Source organism: Micromys minutus, assembly GCF_963924665.1.
Source record: "Micromys minutus genome assembly, chromosome: X".
In the NCBI taxonomy this organism is placed as follows: domain Eukaryota; kingdom Metazoa; phylum Chordata; class Mammalia; order Rodentia; family Muridae; genus Micromys; species Micromys minutus.
Window position 1 is genome coordinate 2,249,177 of NC_137970.1, and position 24,587 is coordinate 2,273,763.

A 24,587-nucleotide genomic window follows, 5' to 3' on the forward strand; every position below is an offset into this window, starting at 1 on the left:
TTAAGGAGAAAAGAAGGACTGTTCACATGGGACCAGCAGTAGCAAGGAGTCATAGTCAGCAGTTGTGAGAAAGAAAATTGACAAGCAAATGATGTTTGAGAAGTATGTAAGTCTATGAATGAAACATTTCCATAAAACTGAATCAAAGCACGTGTATGAAAAACAAAATGATACTGAGTCAAGTGAATGACCATGACCAGGGTATGAGAAACTTGGAGGTTAAGTGTACAAATGTATCCATTTGTACTATAGGAAGAGAATAATGGTGTGATTGATGGACCACGGCTTAGGAAACTGGTCATAGGAGACTTAATGAAAGCCTTATTTTATAGCAATTGTGAATTAATTAGTGGTCTCATAGATCAGAAGAGGACTGAGGGAAAATGCTGGTGAGAAACTGTACATATGGCATGGTCACTCATATCTAATTCCAGCACTGAAGGCTGAAGTTGGAGAATCACTGAGTTCAAGCCTAGCCTAGGTACATAGTGCATTTAAAACCAGCCTAGGCTATAGAGTACAAGCATGTCTGAAAACAAAACGCAACCCTGTGAATAAAGAAGTTAATATGGTAAAAGGTAACTGAGAAGAAATTAATAATCATGTGATGAAGATGGTATCTGAGGTAATGTGCCTTTGTGTGTTCAGGTGACAAACTTCAGAAGAGACTGCAATGAACAGGCTGTAAATAAAGAATTTGGGAGGATGGCTAAATAGCTTTAAAGAGAAAGGAGAACAGAAATGGCCATTGCGTATGTGCAAGAAACATCATGGGGACTTAGTAGTGACTACATGTAAGAAAATGTTAGGCCAAAGGAAATAGTTTCTATGATGGTGGGACTGTGCAACATGTGGTAAAACTAACCTAGTGAAGAAAAGTACTGGTAATATTAACCGTGTGTCTGTGTGTGTCTGTGACTGTCAGTACGAGACTAATGAAGCTGGGGATCTATGGCAGAGACAAGGATGCCCTGAGTGAATGATGGTGGCTGAACTATCGTTATATAATGAAGCACACATAAATATGTACGTAGCCAGCCGTAGTGGGGCATGCCAGTAACCCTAGCACACCGGAGGTAGAAGCAAGAGGCTTAGGAGTTCAAGGTCATCATTGGCTGTATCATAAATTCAGGGGCAATGTGTGCTACATGACCCTGTTATCTTGAAAAATGAACACAAAGTCACATGTAGATCAGTTGAGATGACTCAGCAGTTATGTGAACTAGCCACACAAACATGGTAACCTATTTGCCATCCCCAGAACCTACGTGTTTAAAGGAGAGAAGCAACTCTGAAAAGTTGTCCTCTGACTGAGTAAAATAAAAAGGGGCCAGCAAGGTGGTTCTGCGGGTAAAGACACTTGCCATCAAACCTGGGACTCATAATGATAGGAGGAAAGAACCAACTCCTACAAATTTATTTTCACACATGCATACATAAACAAACAGTAAAGAAATAAATGTAATTTTTAACAACAAGTATGCGAGCCTGTTTCTAAGAGGCTTTGGTAGAGACTAGAGATCTAGAACTCTGTATATAGGTAATAAACATGCATATATGACATGAGAGAATGTGATTGAAATTAAATGAAGCCATGTCTCAGACATCACAGAATGGCTGTGCCAGGGACTCCTCTTGTTTTTTCTCCACAAGCCTCTCCAGCTCAGTCTCCTGAGTTAGCCTCCAATTCTCCAAAACTTGAAATGCTGGCCTTTGCCCAGAACTCCTTCCTCATGAATGTCTCTAGATAGTCTTATCTGGTCCTAGCACTTGAAATACATGTGATACCCTCTTAGCACTTTTTTATTCCACGTATTGATTGAGCAGGTGTTTATTGTTTGTCTTCTGTTAGCTCTTGCCTATCTGGTGTCCTAAACACCTCATAGCTAACAAAATGGACAAAAGTTTCTGCCCTTCTCAATACTCAGGATTCTGAGGCAACAGACTTGCTGTGAGACTTGGGCTACATAGAAAGACCTTATTGTAAAACAACAGTAGTATTGAACTCTGTGTGTGTGTGTGTGTGTGTGTGTGTGTGTCTGTCTGTCTGTCTGTCTGTCTGTCTGTCTGTCTGACTGACTGTCTGACTGTCTGACTGACTGTGTCTCAAGCCTGTAATCCCAGGTATACAAGATAGCTACCACAAGTTCTAGGTCAACCTGAGCTAACTAAATAGCAAGACCCTATCTCATCTCCCATTTAAAAACACACACACACACACACACACACAAAACTTGCTTTGTAGGGAAACTGACAGGAGAGAAAAGTAAATTATATCAGGTAGTAATAAAACCAGACTCTCATTCTTTGTTTTTGTTTAAGGAATCTGAAGTTCCTCATCCACCGGGACTATGAGGATTTATGGTGTGTAGAATCGAAGGAAATATCAATTCTAGTATTACTGGAACAAAAGGTGATTAAATAATGCAGCCTTGTTTTCACAAGATTAAAGCACTGACAGCTATAGTCTTGGAATCTTAACAAGATTCCTTTGTTCAAGGCACACAGAGAACAAGTACTTCTGTGGTGGATAGTAACAAAATAACATTGTTTTAATAATAGAGATTTTATCACCCCTACCCAAATCAAGAGCAGATTCTTGATGGACTTCTACTTTAAACCCTGATCAACTTATTCTATCTTAATTCAATTTGTAGACTGAAGCTCATCTGTGACTGCAAGAGAACAAGTGTCACCTTTCTCAAGCTCCTTTTTGTGGACTATCAAGATTTTATTTGATTCTTGATTTTTGCAATGCTGGGAATCAAACCCAAAGTCTAGCACTAAACTACATCCCCAGGGCACAAGGGTGCTAGGGTTTTTTTGTTTTTTTTTTTTTTATAGAAAGACTATTTATTTATTTATTTATATGTTTATTTATTTATTTATTTATTACATATAAGTACACTATAGCTGTCTTCAGACGCACCAGAAGAGGGTATCAGATCCCATTACAGATGGTTGTGAGCCACCATGTGGTTGCTGGGATTTGAACTCAGGACCTCTGGAAGAGCAGTCAGTACTTTCAACCCATGAGCCATCTCTCCAGACCAAGGGTGCTGTTTTTTAAAGCAGGTTCTACAATTTCACTCATTGAGGCTTGTTTTAACAATGAAAAACGGGTCTGTGGAGCTTAGATTTTCTTTGTGGAAAATGAGCTGAAGAAGTCACTAACAGTGAAACAAGGCACTATAAATTTTGTTTTCTCTAGATATGACCCACCAAAAAAACTAAAAAGGGACCAAGGACCAAATTAGTGGTTCTCAAAACATTCTTTCAACCAGTATCAGTGTCTTTAAGGAATTTGTTAGATGTGTGTTAATGGAGCCCCACACCACATGAGAATGAGAAATAGGATCCAGCAATCTGCAATTGGATCAGGGAATCCCTGTGGGTGATTCTTGTCTGTACTAAAGCTAGTGGGTATTGGCATCCAGGAAGGTCACAGGAGAAGACCTTTCACAAAGAGTTTTATTGCTAGTCTCTCCTTGTAGAGTAAGTACTTCAAAGCCAGTGAATTTTTTTTCTATCTTCTTAGAGATCTATCTAATGCTAAGAACTACTTCTGAAGCTCAGTAGGTACTCAATAATTGTTGAACAAACCAATTTTCATAAACACAGCTAGGCACTGTTCCTAAGTGTTTTCATTCTCAGTCTGTGGCAGATCTGTGCTATGTCCAGTGCTATAAATGTGTACTGAGTGTCAGACCTAAATCTGCTCATGTGCAAATGGCATACCACTGAGCTAGACCCCTAGCCATTCCTTTGTTTGTTTGTTTTTACAACAGGATCTCATGTACCCTATCTTCAAACTTGCTGTATAGCCAAGGATAACCTTGAATTTGATGTTCTTACCTCTACTACCCCAGTTGCTCATTTATATGGTGGTAAGGAGCAAACCAAGGGCTTCATCGATGCTATGCTAGCACTCTACCAACTGAGCAACACCTCTAGCTACTCCCAGCCTTTCAAAGTTTCTATCACATCCATTTAATTGGTGAGGGCACCACACAAATGAACTACAGTGCACATGTGGAGGCCAGAGGACAACCTAAGTCAGTTCTCTTTTCTCCATGTGAGCCCTAGGAATTAAACTCAGGTCAACAGGTTTTGCAGCAAGCACCTTAACTGAGCATTTTCTTAACTACCCTGCCCCTTTTTTAAATGTTATTTTTCAGACAATCCCACAAAATCAGCCGGGATAGCCTTGAACTCACACTGTAGCCTTAAGCTAAGATTACAGACAGTCCTGTACCTCCCCAGGCCCTGCTTATAGGCACATTTTACAGAAAAGGAAACAGGCTCAGAGGAGAATGTTATCTGCCATAGGTATACAATAGAATGTGGCCCAGCTGTTTCTTCTCTACCCCTGTAGATTCTATGTGTTTCCTCAGATGCCCTCTCCCTTGGGCAGTGAACCTCCCTCTTCTGAATCGCTTCCCACACAATGCCACTTCTCTTTTTCACTTCCCTTGAATTGACCTCCTACACATACATGCTGACCACAGGAACCTCACTTTTAGGAAAGGGGTTAGGTTTTCAAGATGGTAGATAAAGTAGCTGCCCTGATGCCTTCTTGGCAGACTGGCGAGGCTCCTCTCATTTCACCCTTCTTCAGTACCCCCATGAAATTAACTATAGTCAGGATTATACATTTTACAGGGAAGAAAATGAGCCAGCCATAGTGTCACTTGCCTGTTCAAGACCAGCCAGGTGTACAAAGCAAATTTCAGGTATGGCTATGTTCCAAAACCTTGTCTCAAAAAACAAAAAAGAAATAAAGAAAACTAAAACTGAGAATGTAAAGTGACTTGCCAAAGTTCACACACCTAGGTGGTTCTTGCTTCAGACTTTCAGGTTCCACTGCCCTTCAGTGAGAATTTGTCTCCTAAGCACTGATTGAAACAGAAGAGGTTTCTGTTTGTGCTGGGGTATTATGTGACAAAGATTGAGTGACCAAGTAGGATCAAACTGAGAGGGGAAAAGAGGTAGAGTGCTTCAGGGAGAGGTCAGAGTTAAAAAGGCCATACCCTCCCAGTTCCTCCTGCCCTGGGTTCCTCTTTCTGGAGCAGGGCAGCTCAGACAAAGCCAAGGCCTCCTCTCTGAGGAGTGCAGAAACAGTGCTCAAAATGCCTGCTGGGATGCAAGCCCCTCAGTGGTTCCTGCTGCTACTGCTTATCCTGCCAGCCACAGGTAAGTGGATGAGGGCCCACATATCCTCCCAGGGATGCCCAGGCCAGACACGCTCCTGATTGCCCATCCCTTTCCCCTGGTCTTACAGACTCAGACCCTGTGCTCTGCTTCACCCAGTATGAGGAGTCCTCTGGCAGGTGCAAAGGCCTACTTGGAAGAGACATCATGGTGGAAGACTGCTGTCTCAACACTGCCTATGCCTTTCAGGAACATGATGGTGGCCTCTGTCAGCCATGCAGGTTTGGAGGAACCTGGCCCTATAACATAGAACTGTACTCTTTGCCCTGGAGCTTCTAAAAGTGCTCCAGCCCCCACAAGCCCTCCTTATGACCATAGTTCAGGGTTTCAAAATCTTGCCATTTGGAGCTTTTTGTTGGGGGTATGAGTTCTTAGCTGTGCATTGTTTCCCTAAATGTTTTTTTTAACAACTCTGCACCGATTAATAGTGGGAATGGGGTGTCTCTGTACTTGGGGCCCATTTCCTCCTCCTGGGTTGCTTCATCCATCCTTGATATGAGGATTTGTGCTAAGTCTTATTACATCTTGTTAACATCCTTTGAAGGATCCTGCTTTTTTCTAAAGGGGGACAGGAGGAGAAATGAATCTGTGGAAGAGGAGATTGTAGTGGGGGGTACTGGAAGGAATGAAGGGAAGGGAAACTGTAGTTAGGCTGTATTGTATGAGCGGCAAATCAAAAAAAAAAAAAATCTTAACAGAATCCAGACACTTCCAAATGTCCCTTAGGAGAGATAAAATAACCCTGATATAAAAGTGTTTTAAAAGTCAGGTTTTCCTGTAAACATTGTGGGCAGAGTATAACTTGGATATTTTTGATGGTAACTACATTCTCCTAACTTATAACATCATATTTGAGTGCTTATCATAGATAGAACTACCATAAAAATATTCTGAGGGCAAGACCAAATCTTATCAAGACACATTCATTGTTTTGTGGCAATTTGATCTCTGAAAGCACCTATCTCCTAATCATGACTTCCAGTTTATGTATGTTGAGTCTTACTGTACTGTACATATATATTTTATGACTGCTTACTATGTATTCCAGATAACATTGTAAAGATGATGGGTTTGAAGATGTTGGAGAGCAGCTCTGGGCCATCGGTCATGCTAACAGTTCATGTGTTTTAAGCACTGACATGCATACCCATATTGGCACCCAAACCCAGTCAGTCCTGTGCAGAAGCAACGTATATCTCTAGGATGTTTCTGAAGGGATTTCTGAGATTCTGCTTACTAAATACTTTCTCTGTATCTGGTACCCTACAGGGTAGTGACTTATTGAGTTCCTGGCAGAAGTTCTGGGGTTTTTAGTCCTTAAATTTGCTTACTGTGCATTTGGCTTTGACCCTGGGGCATTTCCAGGGCTCTTGCTATGAAAGGAAATGAAATTTATCATATATTTCCTGTATATTCACTTCTTCCTGTTCAATCACCCACCCATCCCTAAGTGGTAAGTAGGCTCTCAATGATCTATCCTGTAATTTCATACCAAGATAGATCATGGGCTCCTCTCAACAGGTCCCCACAATGGTCAGCATGGTCCTCATGGGGGCCCTGCTCAGTTACATGCACTGAGGGGTCCCAGCTGCGACACAGGCGCTGTGTGGGCAGGGGTGGGCAGTGCTCTGAGAAGGTGGTTCCTGGAGCTCTTGAATGGCAGCTGCAGGCCTGTGAGGACCAGTCATGCTGTTCAGGTAAGGAAAATCAGCAGTATGGACATAGACCCAGCCCCCAGCACCATAAGACTCAGTGTAGAGGCCCTGAGGACAGACCTTTGTATGGCTTTAAGGGGAATAGAGGAGGCTAGGATTGCTGAAGGAAGATGTCTAGAAGTGAAGACATTGGCTTTAGTCTGAATGGTTTGGCTTATGGGATGGGGAGAAATTCACTTTGACTTAATTTGGGAAGAGGACAGGCCGAATCTGAAGCAAAGGGAAGAGTATGAAGGCTGCTGCCATAGTCCAGGTAGGCCAGGTATAGGGGACAAGAGATAGGACAGGATAAAATGTTATGGGACACATGAAAAGAAAGAAATCCTAAGTTGTCATCCCCACTTCCTTCTCTTTCTTCCAGAGATGGGTGGCTGGTCTGATTGGGGACCCTGGGGGCCTTGCTCTGTCACCTGCTCCAAAGGAACTCAGACCCGTCTACGAGTATGTGATAATCCTGCTCCTAAGTGTGGGGGCCACTGCCCAGGAGAGGCCCAGCAAACACAGGCCTGTGACACTCAGAAGATCTGCCCCAGTGAGTAAGAGTAGTCACAGGACATAGAAGGGATGTCCAGAATGCTGGATTATAACAGGAAACTGCCAGGTAGAGAAGACTTCTATGCATGCTTGACCATAGCTCATCCTTCCACTCCTACGACAGCACATGGGGCCTGGGCATCCTGGGGACCCTGGAGCCCCTGCTCAGGATCCTGCCTTGGTGGAGCTCAAGAACCTAAGGAGACACGAAGTCGCTCATGTTCTGCACCAGCACCTTCAAAGCAGCCCCCTGGGAAGCCCTGCTCAGGACCAGCTTATGAGCATCGGGGCTGCAGTGGCCTACCACCTTGCCCAGGTATACAGGGATGAGGCCATTGGCGTACAGCTATCAGGGCTTTGGATTTCTGACCAAGATGGTGTGCCATTTGAGGGAATGGAATTCGTGTACCATGTGACAAGAAGCCTAACATCTGAGGACAATTTGCCTCAAATGTCTAGAGGTGACAGGGAGGGAAGCTGGGAAGTGTGCATGATTAAGGTGGCCTTTATTTTCACTTTCTTTCCCACTCCAACAGTGGCTGGTGGCTGGGGACCATGGGGCCCTTCAAGCCCCTGCCCTGTGACTTGTGGCCTGGGCCAGGTCCTAGAACAACGGACATGTGATCACCCTGTACCTCGTCATGGGGGCCCCTTTTGTGCTGGGGACGCTACTCGGAAGCACATCTGTAACACAGCCACGCCTTGCCCTGGTTAGCAAGTCAAGAGGCATCATGCCTATGCCTAAGCCCCCTGCCCATCACTGCTGCCCACTTCTTGCTGCCAAAACCTTGTTCCTGCCTGATATTCCTCTTCCTGCCCCCATACCCTAGTTTATCTCTCCTCCTTTATTCCCACATCTATCTGTTCACTACCACTCCCTCCCAAAGCCTTCTTCATTCCTTCTCCTGAGGCCCTTTACTGCCTCCAAACCCTCTTGCTTCTTGTGTCTACAGTAAATGGAGAGTGGGAGGACTGGGGAAAATGGAGTCACTGCAGCCGTGTGAGAATGAAGTCCATCAGCTGTGATGAAATCCCAGGCCAGCAGTCACGGTCAAGGAGCTGTGGCAAGCGCAAATTTAATGGGCAGCCATGTACTGGGAAACTCCAGGATATTCGACATTGCTATGACATCCATAACTGTGTCTGTGAGTGACCCACAAGCAGCACTGAGGGTGGGCAACCATGCAGTAACTATGCTGGGTAACCTGTGCCCCTGCAGTCTCCTTTTCCCATTGAGACCTCCAGTTTTGACTTTGTGACATTCTACTACCCCCTTCCATTGCAGTGAAAGGTTCATGGTCACAGTGGAGTACCTGGGGTCTGTGCACACCACCATGTGGACCCAATCCCACTCGTGTCCGCCAGCGCCTCTGCACACCTTTGCTCCCCAAGTACTCGTGAGTTGAGGGACGTTGTGTTTCTTGGAGGGGGTCATGATGCTGGATGAGAAGGGAATTGGTTACACTGAACTGGAGCTTCACCCCGGGATCAAAGGTGCCTGCCTTGCCACTGCCATCTCCTAGCTTAGAGAAAGAGGAGAAAATGGAAGAGGAGAAGCAGTTAGGGAAGACTTCACAGCCTCTGTGCACCCCAGTTTCTAATGCAGTCACTTAGCTGTATTCCCATGCACACAATCCTTCACATGGCCATGTCACTGACACCTTAGCATACTTTTGAGTTACTCATGCCTCAACGTATCCACTCCACATTTCACTCCCTTGAGGTACTCTACGGCCTTTTTAGCAAGTCACTGAAAAAGAACCCTGATCTGTGGGTAGAAGGTACCCAGGTGAGTTGTGATAGAATCTATATAAAAATGACAGCTGAGTGGCAATGAGACCACCACTACTACCCTCTGGCCCTAGAAAGCTAATTAGGCCTTTCTGGAGAAGCACTCCTGACATCCAGATTGCGAGCAGGTTCTGAACAGAGTTGATTAGCTCACCAAGTGTTTACTGGACACCACAGTAGCACAAAAGTTAGAAAGGGTTGTTACCCATCCCTTCTTACACAATACATGGTTAAATGGCCTTTTCCCAGCTGTTAAATGGCCCTTCCGTGGGATAGGATTTTCTAGATGTGGGGGATCAGACTGGTTCCTTAAGTTAGGAACCAGTTTTTAATTTCCTGTTTTCCACATAGAGGCTGTGTGGAAAAAGACCATTTGAGAGAATGTGGATGAAAATGAATCGAGAACTTGCCTACTAGGAGAGATCTTCCTGGCAAAAATCTTAGTGGATATAAGGTTCTATTTGGGTAAAATGGAAGGTACAAAGAAAAGAGAAAGGGAGGGAAGTAATGGCTTGGAATAGGCATTTAAGGGGAGTGAGGAAAGACAAAGAGTTTGAAGGTAAAACATTATTGCTCTTATTGCCATTTTATAGATGAGGGAAACTGAAGCACATAAGTACAGAAATATCAGAAATACCCCAGTATCTATCAGTCAGACACAGAGTAAAGCACAGTGAGATGTTAATTCAGGTGCACCGGTGCGAACTATAATCTTAAGTGCTTGAAATGCTGGAGCCAAAAGGACATGTTCAAGATCTCCCAAGTACAGAATGACTTCAAGGTTCACCTGGGTAAAAAGGGTAGGTCAGTAGGACCTAAAATAAATAAACAAATTAATAAATATTTTTTAAAAATAGAATGCTATGCTATGGGAGTATGGTGGAGCATTTCCTAGCAAGTAAAGGCACAAAAAATGATATGAGACTTGCCTGTAATTCCCACATTTGGGAAGCTGTAGCAGGGGTATCATTGAGATTGGACTCTCTCAAAAAATGAAGTTTTTTCAATACATTCTTGCCTTACCTGAAATTTTCTCCTCCATTGCTTTCCCAACACCCCAGGCCTACAGTTTCCATGGTTGAAGGTCAGGGTGAGAAGAATGTTACCTTCTGGGGGACCCCACGGCCACTATGTGAGGCGCTCCAGGGGCAGAAGCTGGTGGTGGAAGAGAAACGGCCATGTCTACATGCACCTTCTTGCAAAGACCCAGAAGAGAAGAAACCCTAAAATCCCTTGCTTCCATTCTGACCCCCCTGACCTTCTAGACCTCAAAAACCAGCCTTTCTAGACTCTTTCTAAGATTCCTCAAAGAAGAGGGAAGCCTGCCCCCATTCCTGGAAGTGAATCAATAGAATTTTCTAGAGCAACAGAGCAACGGCCCATTGTGACATATTTTGTTGTATTGTGTTTGAAGCTTGGAAAGTCTGAAAGTGTCTAGCCCCAGCCTGTCTTTGCCACAAATATAAGGGTGTGGGACTAGAGGACAGGGCAACAACGTGGGGTTTGCCATTGGCTAATCACCTTAGCAGGGACTTTTTGATTGGTCTGTGTGTTTAGTTGTTGTCTCTTACTTTATGAAGTTTCCTAGGTTCCCACCCACCTACCAGAGCCTCCCCAGCTGGCAGATCTGCTACAGTGATGAATTGGGTGGGAAGTGACCAGAGTTGGCCCCCAGCTGAGAAAACACCTGCACCCACCCACTGGAAAACAGCCTAAGGCTAAAACTGCAATTACCAACAACAAGTAGCTGGGGGTAGGGGCACTGAGGAGGTGGCTATAATGCAGTTTGAGCTAGGGAAGGGGCAAAGAGAAGTTAGAGTTAACAATGACCTGGAGGAACTCCCAAAACAAACCCAGATTCACCTTTTTGTATTTGTTCATTTAACAATTTAATGTCTACTTATGCTAGAGATAAGTCAGAGCATCTGGGCTGGGGGAGGGCTGGTAGAAGGTGAGAACATCTGAGAGCCAGTGAGCTGACTCAAAATAGTCATTCCTTTTGTTCAAACACGCATTCAATGTTTAACGCCTACTGTATACTAACAATAGTGCTGAGTATGGGGACACAAGGAAGGGATCAGCTGCCTGTTTCCACAGTAAAGGGAACAAACCCAGACACCAGTGTTCTTAGAATTTGCTCATTCCTTTTACCATCCACTGAATGCCAAGCTCCTTCATGATGAAATTATGAAGGAATCATCATAATCGGGGTGATAGCTAACACTTAGAAAGCAATTTACTGAAAGCCCAGTAGTGCCTAAATTTTTCCATAGTGTGGATTCATTTAATCCACAATGAACTCAGGAGGGTCAATATTATCCCCATTTTACAAAGGAAGAAACTAGCACACAACAGTAATGAACTAGATATTTTTGAAGCACCTCACATAGCAATACAGTATTAATTATTAAGAGCAGAGTTTACAACTTTGTACAGTGGGTGAAAGGGACCCTTTTCTGTGGGAGTGTTTCAGTAGATTTGTGAGTCCCAGAGTCTTGTCAGAACATATAATATGATCCACTCAGTGAATAGAAGTAGAGACAAGTCAATGAGGATTTGGTCATCTTGGGAAGACTGAGTCAAAGCGAGGGGTTTTAGTTGCTGCTACAGGGTGTAAGAGACAGTTGCTTGGAAGAAGGTAGAAGCTTGGCTGTGTATGTGATGTACGCATCTCTGTGTAAAGCAGACTTCCAAAGCTCTGCAGGAATTAGGACTGTGTATTAGGGTTTTCTAGAGTCACAAATTATGGGTACTTTCTATATCTTAAGAGGATTTGTTGGTGACTTATACAGTCTGTAGTCCAACTTCCCAACTGTTCAGCAGCAGTTGCTCAGTCCCACAAGGCAAGCAGGTAAAGAGAGAGAGCCTTCTTCCAGTGTCCTTATGTAGGTCTCCAACTGAAGGTGTGTCCCAGATTAAAAGTGTGTGCCACCAAACATGGATCTGGGACTTACTTTGTCCCAGATGACCTTGAATTCAGAGATCTCTTTGCCTTAGTGTCCTAAGATTCATAGCCACTAACCTCAAGATCTCCATGCCAAGATCCAGGTCAGAAACTTGTATCTCTCCGCCTCAAGGTCAGGATCACAGGTGAGCCCTCCAATACTGGATTGTGGTTCATTCCAGATACAGTCAAGATGACAACCAGGAATTGACTACAGACTATATATACTAGATGTGTGGTATATGAGGTTATAGCTATAACAAAACTGTAAGGGGTGTGTGTGTTCACTCTCAGTAAGATGGAATTTGTAGATAGGTATTGTAGGCACAATCCTGGCATGAACTTGTGTCAGGGATGCATATTTAAGTAAGTTGCTCAATATACACGAAAGTGATTCTTAGATACTCTGTATGCCTCTTCTTGCTGTTGGTGCGAGTTTTATCTCTCTCCTTGAAGAGCTAAGACACTCCAGAAGGAGAGAGAGGGTCTTCCTTTAAAAGACAATCTGGAAAAGTTAATCTCTAGAGACTAAGCCACCTAGGAAAATTAAAAATTACTTCTAGGAAGCTAAAAGTACTAGAAGTCCAAATATTTCATAGGAAGAGCCACACTCAGCGTGGTTGTGCAGAGCTCTGATTCAGGCCCAGAGGAGCCAAAACTGTCTAAAGACCTGCAACTGCTTCTTAGTTACCAAAGAGGTCACTAAGGCCATGCTTTTCTTCTTAAAATCAGTGATATAGTTACATATTTTAAAATATTAGAAAATACCCATATGCAGAGAGTTCCTTATTGGATTGCCAGAGGGCATCCTGCAAAGAAAGAAGGATTAGGCAACCAAAGGCTAATTCTGAGACTGAAGTATACTAGGATGGAGGAGAGATTATGAGGATGGCTTAGAAATACTGCATTTAGGACTGTAGGAACCTAGGAGAAAGGGATGGAAAAAGGTTAAGTGGAGGCATGGTTTCTGGAGACAAGATGAGCAAGCAGGTTTCTGATGGGCCTACAAGCACTTTCAAAAACACAGAGGTTATGTCTTTCCTTCCTCATTTTAAAGATGAAGGGGGAAAAATTCAGATTAACTCACTTTCCCAATATATTGTGAAGGCTGGTCTTGAGCTCCTCATGTGACTCCAGATCCCACACTATTTGATTTCATAAATAAGAAGTGAGCAAATGGCCAGAGTTGGTAATAAACTAAATAAAATAAAAATGTCATTGCTGTAGAGGCAGAGATCAGGTAACCTGGACCACATAGCAAGATCTGGTTTAAAAAGAAGTGAATAAGTAGGTGATTCTAAAATCTTTCAGGCAACTCCAAATATTCTTGCGTATCTCCTGCCACGGGTCCACTATCACTGCTCACTGGGGTCAGTGATGCACCCAGTCATTCTGGCTCTGTGCCTTACTAAAACCCCACTCCACTTTGTTGTGATGCCACAACACTAGCTGTTTCATCTTCCTGCCACATATACCAATCACAGCAAACATGACTCTTTGGAGATAATTTAAAGTTCATAGATTCCCCTCATTTGAAAAGTAGAAACTGGCAGTTAGCCTTTTGTCTCCACACTCCTGTCTCGGTGCCAGCACCTCTGGAATGGCCTCCCAAAAACCCAGTTGCTGCCAGCATTGCCTTCAAAAACAAGCTGAGCGCTGCAGGGGTGCCGCCCAGGGCCCTGTGGGCAAGAGGCTACAGCAGGAGCTGATGACCCTCATGATGTCTGGTGACAATATTTCTGCCTTTCCTGAATCAGACAACCTGTTCAAATGGGTAGAGACCATCCACAAAGCAGCCAGCACCATATATGAAGACCTGAGGTATAAACTCCCTAGAGTTCCCCAGTGGCTACAATGCACCCACAGTGAAGTTCCTCACTTCCTGCTACCACCCCAATGTGGACACCCAGGGCAACATCTGCCTGGACATCCTCAAGGATAAGTGGTCTGCACTATATGACGTCAGGACTATCTTGCCCTCTATCCAGAGCCTGCTAGGAGAACCCAACATTGATAGCCTTTGAACACACATGCTGAGGAGTTCTGGGAAAACCCCACAGCATCTAAGAAGTACCTGCAAGAAACCTATTCAAAGCAGGTCTCCACCCAAGAGCCCAGACACAAGCTGTCCAGCTCTCTTTTTTTCTTAGATTGTCTATCCTTTCTCCTTGATTTCTTAGCTGTGCTGTTATTTTTGTTTTATTTGTTCTTTTAAATTGGGTCTGCTTGAACCCTATATTGAATAAATAGAAGATTGTTTTGTATATTAAAAAGAAAAGTACAGATTATATTATCTATCCATCAGATTATTTGATAATCAATTTAAACATATAAACAACTATAGATTTGTAATTTTGTTATAGCCAGATATAATGCTTTCTACATCCTACTACTGCGTGGATTACTCTTTTAGTCAATGTTCTATTGCTGTGAAGAGGTACCATCACCAAGGCAGTTCAATTCTCATTTAAAAAAATTTAATTTGAGGCGTTCTTACAGTCTCAGAGATGAGTCAATTATCACCATGATGGGGAGCATGGTGGCTAACGCAGGCTTGATGCTGGAGACGTAGCTGAGAGCTACATGCTGATCCATGGGCAACAGAAAGACTCCAGGCTTGGCATGGCCTTTTGAACCCCAAAAGCCCACCCCAGTGACAAGCTTCCTCCAACAAGGTCACACATCCTAATCCTTTTCATCTTTCCAGACAGTGCCAACCCCTGGTGACTAAACATTCAAATATATGAACCTTCTTATTCAGACCACCAAAATTACATTATTCTTTCATATGAAAGTATTAACTGGCTTCCTGTCTGCAAAGTTCTCATACATGGAGGAAGACATCTATGCAATGAGGACATATAGACTAAATATGTGCATGTGGAGGAGTCTTAATACACATCAGAGCCAGCATTGTAGGAAATGCTTCTGCATTACATGAGTTTCCTTACTCATCTGGGAGCATGTGTTTTGTTTGTTTGTTTGTTTGTTTTAGATGTGTGTGCATGTGTGAGATTCTCTGGGTGTATGTCAATGTGTTGCCTGAATGTGTTACCCTGGGCTTCTGTGTCTACATATATACCTGGATGCCTGTGTGTGTGTGTTCTGTGATGTACTTATACCCTGTGTCTTTCCCTGCTTTTCTATTTGTGTTATTCCATGTGTTCGTTCAGGCTGTCACCACCAAGGGCATGGATATGTAAACTACCCAAGTGTCCACCTCCGCCTGTCTGCTGATGTTTACGCCACCCAGTGCTCTTTTCTTTACCCGACAGTGTTGTAGGAGACGTCTCGCCGAGAAAACTGCAGTAAGGAGAGAATTTCTACTTGCTTCTATCTCCACCCTCGACCCCAAAATGTCTTCAGAGGTGAAAATTAACACTGGAACCCCAAGTAGCTGGGAAGGGTAATAGTGTATGAGTGCAACTTAGCCTGAGGATTTAGGAAGAGGCTGGTAAACAGGGTAGAATCGTGGGAGGGAGCTTCCTTACTATGTCCAGACCCTCCGGACAAGAACCCCACCCCCACTCCCCAAATTGCGCATCCCCCTATCAGAGGGGGAGGGGAAGAGGATGCGGCGCGGCGCGTGCGCACTGTCAGATTTAGCACCGCGGACAGAGCCTTCGCCCCCGCTGCCGGCGCGCTCCACCACCTCCCCAGCACCAAAGGCGAGCTGACGTCAGTCTCCAGCCCTCCCCAAACTCCCCTTCCTCGCCGCCTTGGTCGCATCCATGCTGCCCTGAGTCCAGTTGGACCGCACCACGAGAGGTGCAAGATAGGGGGGTGTGGGCGCGACCATACGCTCTGCGGCGGCAGAGCCTCAGCGCTGCCTCAGTCTGCAGCGGGCAGCAGAGGAGTCGCGTCGTGCCAGAGAGCGCCGCTGTGCTCCTGAGCCCCTCGCGCTCCGCCCCCGCGGCCCAAGGACCCACTGCCCCTTGGATCCCCTGCCCCAAGCCGCCACCATGAACTACCTGCGGCGCCGCCTGTCGGACAGCAACTTCATGGCCAATCTGCCGAATGGGTACATGACAGACCTGCAGCGCCCGCAGCCGCCCCCGCCTCCGCCCTCAGCCGCCAGCCCTGGGGCCACGCCCGGCTCCGCGACTGTCTCTGCCGAGAGGGCCTCTACAGTTGCGCCGGTGGCCTCTCCAGCAGCCCCTAGTCCCGGATCCTCGGGGGGCGGTGGCTTCTTCTCATCGCTGTCTAATGCGGTCAAGCAGACCACAGCAGCCGCAGCCGCCACTTTCAGCGAGCAGGTGGGCGGTGGCTCTGGGGGTGCAGGCCGCGGGGGCGCCGCCTCCAGGGTGCTGCTGGTCATCGACGAGCCGCACACCGACTGGTAAGCCGCTGTTGCGCCTCCTCGAGGGCCTGGGTCCCCAGATGTTTCTACAGTGAATGAGCAATTATCGAGCGCCACTTGTGCGCCTGATATCTGGCCCCTCACCCAATTCCTTCTTTTTAATGATTTGTGCTCAGCTCTTCCTTTAAGCCCCGCTTTTACCTTCCCCAAACTAAAATGGGTACAAGAAACAATTATCTGTTGCCTATACCTCGTCTTAATACTCATTCCCAAAAGCTTTTGGCTTTGATATATGGAGAAAGCTTTCAAGGGCCAAATGTGCCCTACCGCCTCTGTCCAACTCTTGCCTGGAAGGCCTCATCCACAATGAGTCTCGTAAGCATTTATTCAGCACCTGCGTTATACCTCACTGCACAGCCCCCTTCCCTGGAGGTCTTTGGCTTTAATGCCTTCTTCCTTGAGCACTCTTTGAGAGTCTGATTCACGCTTGGTTGCCCCTACCCTTGCCCTAAAGCCTTCTCTAATGGATCTTGTGAAGGTGTACCCAATTGATGCTATGTCTCACCCCAGAGCCCTCAAAGACCTTTTTAGACTTGTCTGTAAGCGGTGATTGAGTGTGCCTGTAGTGTATTCCACCCCAGTTTCTCATCACAAGCTGACTCGAATGGATCCTGTGAACCCTGACTGAATGCCTTCTATGTATTCCAAGTCCAGGTGCGTGATCTGAAGGGACACGTTTTCTCCAAAAGATCTAAGAGGCATTAAATGCTGGACATGTCCCATTCCTAAACCTGCCTCAAAAGAATCATTTTCCAAGCACGAATCGTGTGAGGGTTTAAGCTTTCTGTGTGTGACTCATTACCAGTCTCTCCTCAATGACCTTTTCCCGTAATGATTCTAGAAGACTTTTATTGAGTGCTTCCTGAATCTCCTGTTTTCCAGACACATTTTTCAAAGGTCTTTGGTGGATCCTTTCCTTTCAGCAAACATCTGTTGAGTATCAGCTATATACCCCACGCCCAAACCTTTATCCAATGCTTTTTTCTTCAGGGACTTCCATCACTGTATACTGAGCACCTTTTGCATGACCCAGCCAAAGACCTCTCCATAAAGGTCTGTGACAAGACTTAATCCAATATCCAAACATCTAGCAGTTGCTTTGGGCGTCGTTTGAGTCACTTTTGCCAACGGCTTTTTTCTTTCATCCTTCTTTAAGAGCATTTATGGTCTAGGTCTTGTCCACAAAAATTTTCCTTGCATAAAAAGAACTGTGTTTGCCTAGATCAAGTTTATGCATTCCCTTCCCCTTTCCATTTGGGGCTTTTCCTCCAAGGGGGCATTTACCAAACAATTCTTAGCCTTTCTCAAAGGTCATTTGCGAATCAGTTCAGTAAACTCTGTACTCCAGTCTGATGACCTCCCTCCAAAGACCCTTTCCTCCAGTACCTCCTGTGAGCATGTATGGAAATTTAGTATGTTTATGCTCCTCGGATACAGTTTCCTGCAGTAGATGCAGCCTGCACCTATGCAGTACCTGTTGTTGATAGGAAGTGCATCTCCTCTCACTACCCCTAGGAGAACCTGCCCAGCGATGAAGCCTGCCTCTAAAAGCTGCCCTACGTTAACCCAGAACCAAGTATATAATAAGATTTACCCCCACCCATTCCCTTTAGTAACCCCGGAGGATCGGCTCTTCCCAACCTTAAGTCCACATACCAAAATACTGTTAGTCTATTTAAGCCAGTTGACACTTACTGAGCATCAACTGTATGAGTCATCCTCAGCCTCCTCTTGCCAGGGCTCTGGAAGTCCTCGCCATTGCCTTAAGAGCTTACACTTCAGAGACCTATTTCAGTCAAAACTTACTGGGTACCATCTGCTTACTGGCTTGGTCACCCCTCCCTCAGAAGCCTTCACTATGCCATGTTAAGCCCTTTAATCCATTATCCAGATATTTGTTGCATACTTTCTATGTGACAGCATGTGAAATGCATATTGTCGAATCACTTCTCTTTCCTGGGAAGAACCCTCCTTCAGCTCCCCTGTCTTCCAATCCTAACTACTAGCTGAATTTTCTATAACTTTTCCTACTTAACCCCATAAAGCATTTAATATGCACATATTGTATACTTTGAAGAACATGCCTCTCTGAAGTTTAATTTCTCATTATTTTTTAAAATTTCTTTATTTATTTAATGTATATAAGTACAGTGTAGCTGTCTTTGACACAAAGGCATCTGTTGCTGGGGATTCAACTCAAGAAACTCTGGAAGAGCACCCAGTGTTCCTAGCCCCTCAGCCCTTTCCCCCCAATATTTTGACTAGATCCTGCCTATACACCCACACTTTGTAGCCACCTCACTAGAGGTTCTTCCCCTCATTCATTAGTCCAGAAAGTACTTATTAATCTCTTGCTGTATTCTGCTCAAATAACCACATTGTCATCGGTGCAGCTTCTTCACCTTTCCTCCAGCAACCCTTAAAATATACACTGAGCACAGTTCAGAATGCCTTCACTACGTGCTGTTCCCCAGGGTACTGTTGCTTGGGCTCCATTTTCTTCATTGAAGTCAGCAAATATTATTGAAGCCTATATTACATATTGGTAGACATTCCTTCTCTGCTCCAACCCTATAAACAGGTTATTTAATTGCCCCTCCCCCAGTCTCTCAATTGAATACTGGTGTCCATTCCTCTTTCTGTAATGGCAATCCAATGCCTTCTTTTATTTTTTTCTAACCTCCAGAAAACATTTATTGAGTACTTACTGAACTCAGCAAAAGGTTATTCCTCAAAACCCCCATTTATTGCAACAGCTCCTTCAGACTTTTTCTTCTAGGCAATTTGGCCAATATTCGTTTAGTGTCTGCTAGGTGACATGGAAAGGAGAGAGCCTAAGTATGCCAGGCTCAGTTTGGGAACAGAGCTCTGCATGAACTTGCAGACCTTCGGAACCATGCAAGCTTTGAGGGTTTCAGGTTGGAATAAATGAATTTGACAATTTTGAAATAAATGCATCCCTATGTATAACCTGATGTCGTCTCTTCAGTCCTTACCACTCTTCTTTCACACTGAGCCTCTGTGCTTGGATGTTGCATCCTCAAAGATGAGAGGGTTTAATTTTTTAATGTTTAAGAGATAAGTTGCTCCTGTGTATTTCAATCTGTGGGTCAACTATTGCCCATGATCAGCATGCTACATTCTTCACGAAGCAAGACAAATAAAAGTAGAGAACAGAGCATGTTTTACATAGTAAGCAGATATTTGATAAGACTGTTATTCCAATAATATATAATATATATGACATAAACTACATATTGTGTGTGTTATAGAATGAGTTTATAGTCTATAATGTATCTACAAGTATAGAATTTTCTTCACAAAATAGAAGAAAGTGGAACAAGAAATACAAAACTGTATTGCATACAGTAAAGGTAATTATTTACCAAAACTAATTTTTGGGAGAAAGCCTTGATATGTAACCCAGGCTGGCTTCAAACTCATGATCTTCTATTTCTATCTCCCAGGTGATGAATTACCAAGGTGTAGGATTATGCCCAGCTGAAACTCTAATTCCACTTGTATATGTATACTTATGTATATTGTTATACAACCTAGAGACATGTATATATCTTTTATGTAGTATATATTATATAAGGCATATCTGAATCATGTTTGACATAAAACATATGGGTCTTATATAATATATATGTATAGATGTGTGTATAGCATGAGTTATTATGTAAATAGGTATATAGTGGATTATGTAAACTGTGTTTCTTACTGTGACTTCTTTTCTTAGATAGACTTCCCTGGAAACAGACCCTTCACCTTCAGCTAGCACCTCTGTTGGTCTCAGTGCCTTCCTTGGTGGGTGATTCATTCCTTCATCTCTGAGGGATCCCTGAGCCTGTGTCCCCACACCTGACTCAGACTCTGGCTGCTTCTTGTTTACTTACCATGAAAACTGAACAAAGAGTTTCAACAGATGCCAAAGCGGGTGGTCAGGGTGCCAAATTCGCTCACATCTGCCCTTGCTGTTTACCAACAGCCCTACCTCCTACTTCCTAGCTATCAATGTTACATTCTTCTGCTGGTGACGTCTCTTTACTTATCAAAGTGCAAAGGTAGTGATCATAGCTTAGAGTTTAATTAATAAGATTCCTGTGTTGCCCCTTGGAGAACCGGGACCCCTAACCTTGCAAATTCCTGAGGGAACAGGAAGCACAGATTCTAAGAGTGGATCACTGGGATTGATGGTAAGCTGCGCCATTCCCACTGTGACCTCTAACTTCCCAGACTCGTGCACTCTTACCTACTCTGAGAATAACATACCCAATAATTATGGACTGAGGGTTTCCATGCTTTTAGGAAGGTAATGCCCATTCTTGCATGGTGTCAGCTCCAAAATGAGGTCATACCTATGGCTTCATTCTCTCAGGCTAGCAGCCTCTGGGTGGTGTGGTAAGGAACCTCACTGGTTGCTTTCATAAACACACCTTTACTTTGTTATGACACGTACCGTTTGGTTTGCTGCAATGTTATATGGGATCCCATCCTGCTGGGGATCAAGTATAGTTTTAAACCTCTGGACAGAGATGCTTGCTAGTCTTAGTCAGAAAATGAAAAGGCAAACCTTTCAAACATGGAAATTTTTAGTTAAACCAGATCACCTTTTTTTTTTTTTTTTTTTTTTTTTTTTTTTGTAGAGTAAAAGAAGCCCAGTGCAGTCAGTTTGCCAAGTGGCTACTTAGTCTTGAGACATGGTGTCATATCAAAGATTCAATGTTGATCTGTCTTGCTGGAAGGCTGGAAAGTTGACTCCACACAGCTTTTATCTCTGCTGCTATTGGCATTTCATTTGTGCACCCATCTGCTAGCACTGGGGTGGCTCATTAGAGGCTGGCTGACATCATCTGGCTGACTCATCCTATCTATTTGGTTGCCTAGTACCACTTCAATGGCGGATGAAGCCTGGTGGGTGTTAGCACACAGTAAAAAGATCTTTATCATCCCCTTTTGCCCACTTCCATATGTTCAACCACAGTCTGTGTCCCAGACCTCCTTGTCATGATCTTTTTGTCACTTTCCTTCCTGGCCCCTAAACAACCATATAAACCATTCAACATTGTCCATAAATATCTGACTTTATTTGGTGGGTGTGGCCTGACTCAGCTCATAATGAGCTGTTCTGGGTTCACAGTCCATTGGTGCCCTGTGGTCAAGCATTCTGTCTCTATTAGAGAGAAATACTATGGTGGAATCTGTTTCTCAGATGGCATATAATTGAGCCAGGTCATGGTGGCACCTGCCTGCAACCCCAGCTCAGGAGACTAAGGTAAAGGGATCACTAGTTTGATGACAACATGGGCTACATAGTAAGTCCCAAAACAATCAGGGCTACATAGTAAGACCCCATCTCAAGTACAACAACCACAATGGTATCTAAGCCCCTACTGAAGATGGTATGGCCTAGCTCCAGAACCCTGAGAGTCTCATACTTAGGCTTCTAATAGGCTCCACTATGTATCTGTCTCCACTAATGACACATCTGGTGTTAAAAGACTTGGCAGGTCAAATATCCTAAGTGATAAGACTGTTTGCCCTACATCTTAGATCTGCCACAGAGCCCCCTTATACTCTGACCCATACTCATAACATAACTTTACATATTTATTAGTGAGGATTCTCTAGAGTCACAGAACTTATGAATGGTCTCTATATAGCAAGGTATTTGTTGGTGACTTACAGTTTGTTGTCCAATTCTTTAACAATGGCGGGCAGCAGCTGTGAAGCCCAAGGATCTAGAAGACACTCAGTCCCACGAGGCAAGCAGGCAGAGCCCCACAGGGCAGGAAGGCATAGAGAGAGAGAGCCTTCCTTGCTCCAATGTCCTTATGTAGGTCTCCAACTGAAGGTGTGTCCCAGATTAAAGGTGTGTGCCACCACACCTGGATGTGGGACTTGCTTGTCCCAGATGACCTTGAACTCAGAGATCTCCTTACCTTAGTTTCCTAAGATTCTTAGCCTCTATGCCTCAAGATCAAGATCAAAGGTGGGCCTCCCAATTCTGGGTTGTGGTTCATTCCAGACATAGTCAAGTTGACAACCAGAAATAGCCACTACACATATCTCTTGAAACTTGGGTCCTGGTGTAGAATATGATGCTTCCAGAGTTTGAAAGAAGCCTGCCTTTTATATCTCTTCACAATAAATGGCATGAAATTCAAAACTCTACTGCAATCTTTGGAAGTGTTGATCTGGCATGGTTTTGGTATGTCCCTGTGTCAAATTGATGATCCTCCTGCCTTAGGCTTCTGGGTGCTGAGCTACCATTACTACTTCAGAAGATCACATGTGTCTTGTCAAGGCAATATGCTAACCATCTCTTATTTATCTTACATAATCCACAAGATGTAACCGAAATAATGGTCCAGTGTGATATTCTGTGGGATGTCCAGATGCTCTAGATTCCTCTGAACTATATTATAATGTAGATTGAAAGAAACAGCAGAATGCTGTATAGGGAAAAACCATCAACAGATTTTACCCATGCCACATGAACTGGTTTTTGGTCCTCTTTCCTAATCAGAATTGAAGAAGTACATTTGCCAAATTGATAGCTTTATGCCATACTTGATATCTTATTAATCTGTAATAATAACATGTCCAGCATGGTAGCTGCAAACAGAGGTACTAGTTGGTGACATTTTGCAGTGGTCTACAAGAATCTCTGGAATTCCAGTCTCCCCAGAGACACAACTGGCCAGCTCAATAGAGAATGATGAGAGAAGTGTCCTCATATCCTCTAGCTCTTTCTGGCTTGCCTCTTTTACTAGCATTTGTATAGCATTGCTTTCAATATACTGTTTTTTTTAATCCCCAGTGCTGGTGTTGAAACCTAGTTCTGCCACTGACATATACACCCAGCCCTGATTTACTGCCTTGGTAGGGGCATTGAGATACCATCTCAGAAGCTCCTATTTGAACTTCTCCTCTGCACTAACTCCTAATCCCACTGGGGTCAGTCATGGATATGAACATTAGGGTGTCTCTGGGTCTGGGAGATATACTGTGAACAGGATTTAGTTATTAGTCAGCTTTCCTGGGTAGTAATTTGGAGTATATCCTGAGCAGGAAAGGCATTGTCTTATTTATTTTATGTATATGAGTTCTGTAGCTGTCTTCAAACACATCAGAAGACAGCATCTGATCCCATTGCAGATGGCTGTGAGCCACCATGTGGTTGCTGGGAATTGAACTCAGGACCTCTGGAAGAGCAGTCAGTGCTCTTCACCACTCTACAGCCCCCAACATTGACTTATAAAGTACCCAGTTTACTTAAGGCATTCTGCATTTTCCCAAACAGAGGGAAGCTGTCTATGTAGTAAGGGTGAGTAAACTGCTTCTGCTGGTGCAATGGGTTCAGGTGGGCCTGTAAGGTCAGGATGGTTAACTGTGTCTATCCATGTATCCTTGTCCCAAGCCTTAGAACACCACTCCTATCCTGTTGGGCTGAACATGGTGTGGCAGAGAGGTAGACCACTCTTCTCTGAAGTTCCATCCTACTTAAAGTCGAATCCTGAGTCTGGTTCCTCCCTTCCATCTGTTCTCTAGCTACACCTTAAGGTTTCTTTTAAAAGAGCCAGGAACATCTTCTGCCTTTCATATTTTGCCTTGAGTTGGCAGTTATATCAGATTTTTTTATAGTTAACCAGTGCCATTTAACAAACAATTACCACAATCTGGTTACCATTTCCCTCACATCCGTCAAGTGCAAGGCTACTTCGCCAGCTGCTTCTTTTTCCTCCCCTAGATTCCTATTGCAGTCCACCATCACTGCTACTCCCAAACACCAGGATCCCAGGGTGTCTGTCACTCCTCATCCCTCAGGAGAAAAAATTCCCTTTCATTCATTGCCGCTCTTGACACCTCCAGTGTCATAGGGCTTGCCAGATCATATGACATTGATCTGTATCAAGGTTCCAGCACAAACTGCACTTGCTTCAGAGGAATTTGCACGGCTATAGTATGTTATGGGCTGTCCTGTCACTAAGGGTGCTCACTTCCGACTGGGAGCTGGATGACCCAG

At 44.2% G+C, this 24,587-nt stretch overlaps 2 protein-coding genes and 1 pseudogene across 4 annotated transcripts in view; all 3 read left to right on the top strand.

Moving 5' to 3' along the window:
• The first annotated feature begins 5,065 nt into the window (after nt 1–5,065).
• On the top strand, nt 5,066–10,604 carry CFP (complement factor properdin). Its single transcript, XM_080909847.1, has 9 exons — nt 5,066–5,193; nt 5,282–5,432; nt 6,733–6,908; nt 7,288–7,458; nt 7,585–7,776; nt 7,997–8,170; nt 8,414–8,605; nt 8,746–8,857; nt 10,313–10,604. The coding sequence occupies exons 1-9, from the start codon at nt 5,130–5,132 to the stop codon at nt 10,476–10,478; spliced, it is 1,398 nt and encodes a 465-aa protein (XP_080765973.1). The 5' UTR covers nt 5,066–5,129; the 3' UTR covers nt 10,479–10,604.
• Nucleotides 10,605–13,849: 3,245 nt separating this feature from the next.
• On the top strand, nt 13,850–16,087 carry LOC308415819 (ubiquitin-conjugating enzyme E2 C-like; annotated as a pseudogene). Its single transcript has 2 exons — nt 13,850–14,322; nt 15,751–16,087. The product of its transcript is annotated as a ubiquitin-conjugating enzyme E2 C-like (transcript).
• Nucleotides 16,088–16,157: 70 nt separating this feature from the next.
• The window catches only part of SYN1 (synapsin I), a gene marked incomplete at both ends in the record, with an annotated part of 51,350 nt that continues 42,920 nt past the window's right edge, over nt 16,158–24,587 (top strand). For both annotated transcript variants that reach the window (XM_080910724.1, XM_080910725.1), the window contains one exon: nt 16,158–16,534. In XM_080910724.1, the coding sequence (XP_080766850.1) occupies nt 16,158–16,534 (377 nt within the window). The remainder of the gene's footprint in view (nt 16,535–24,587) is intronic.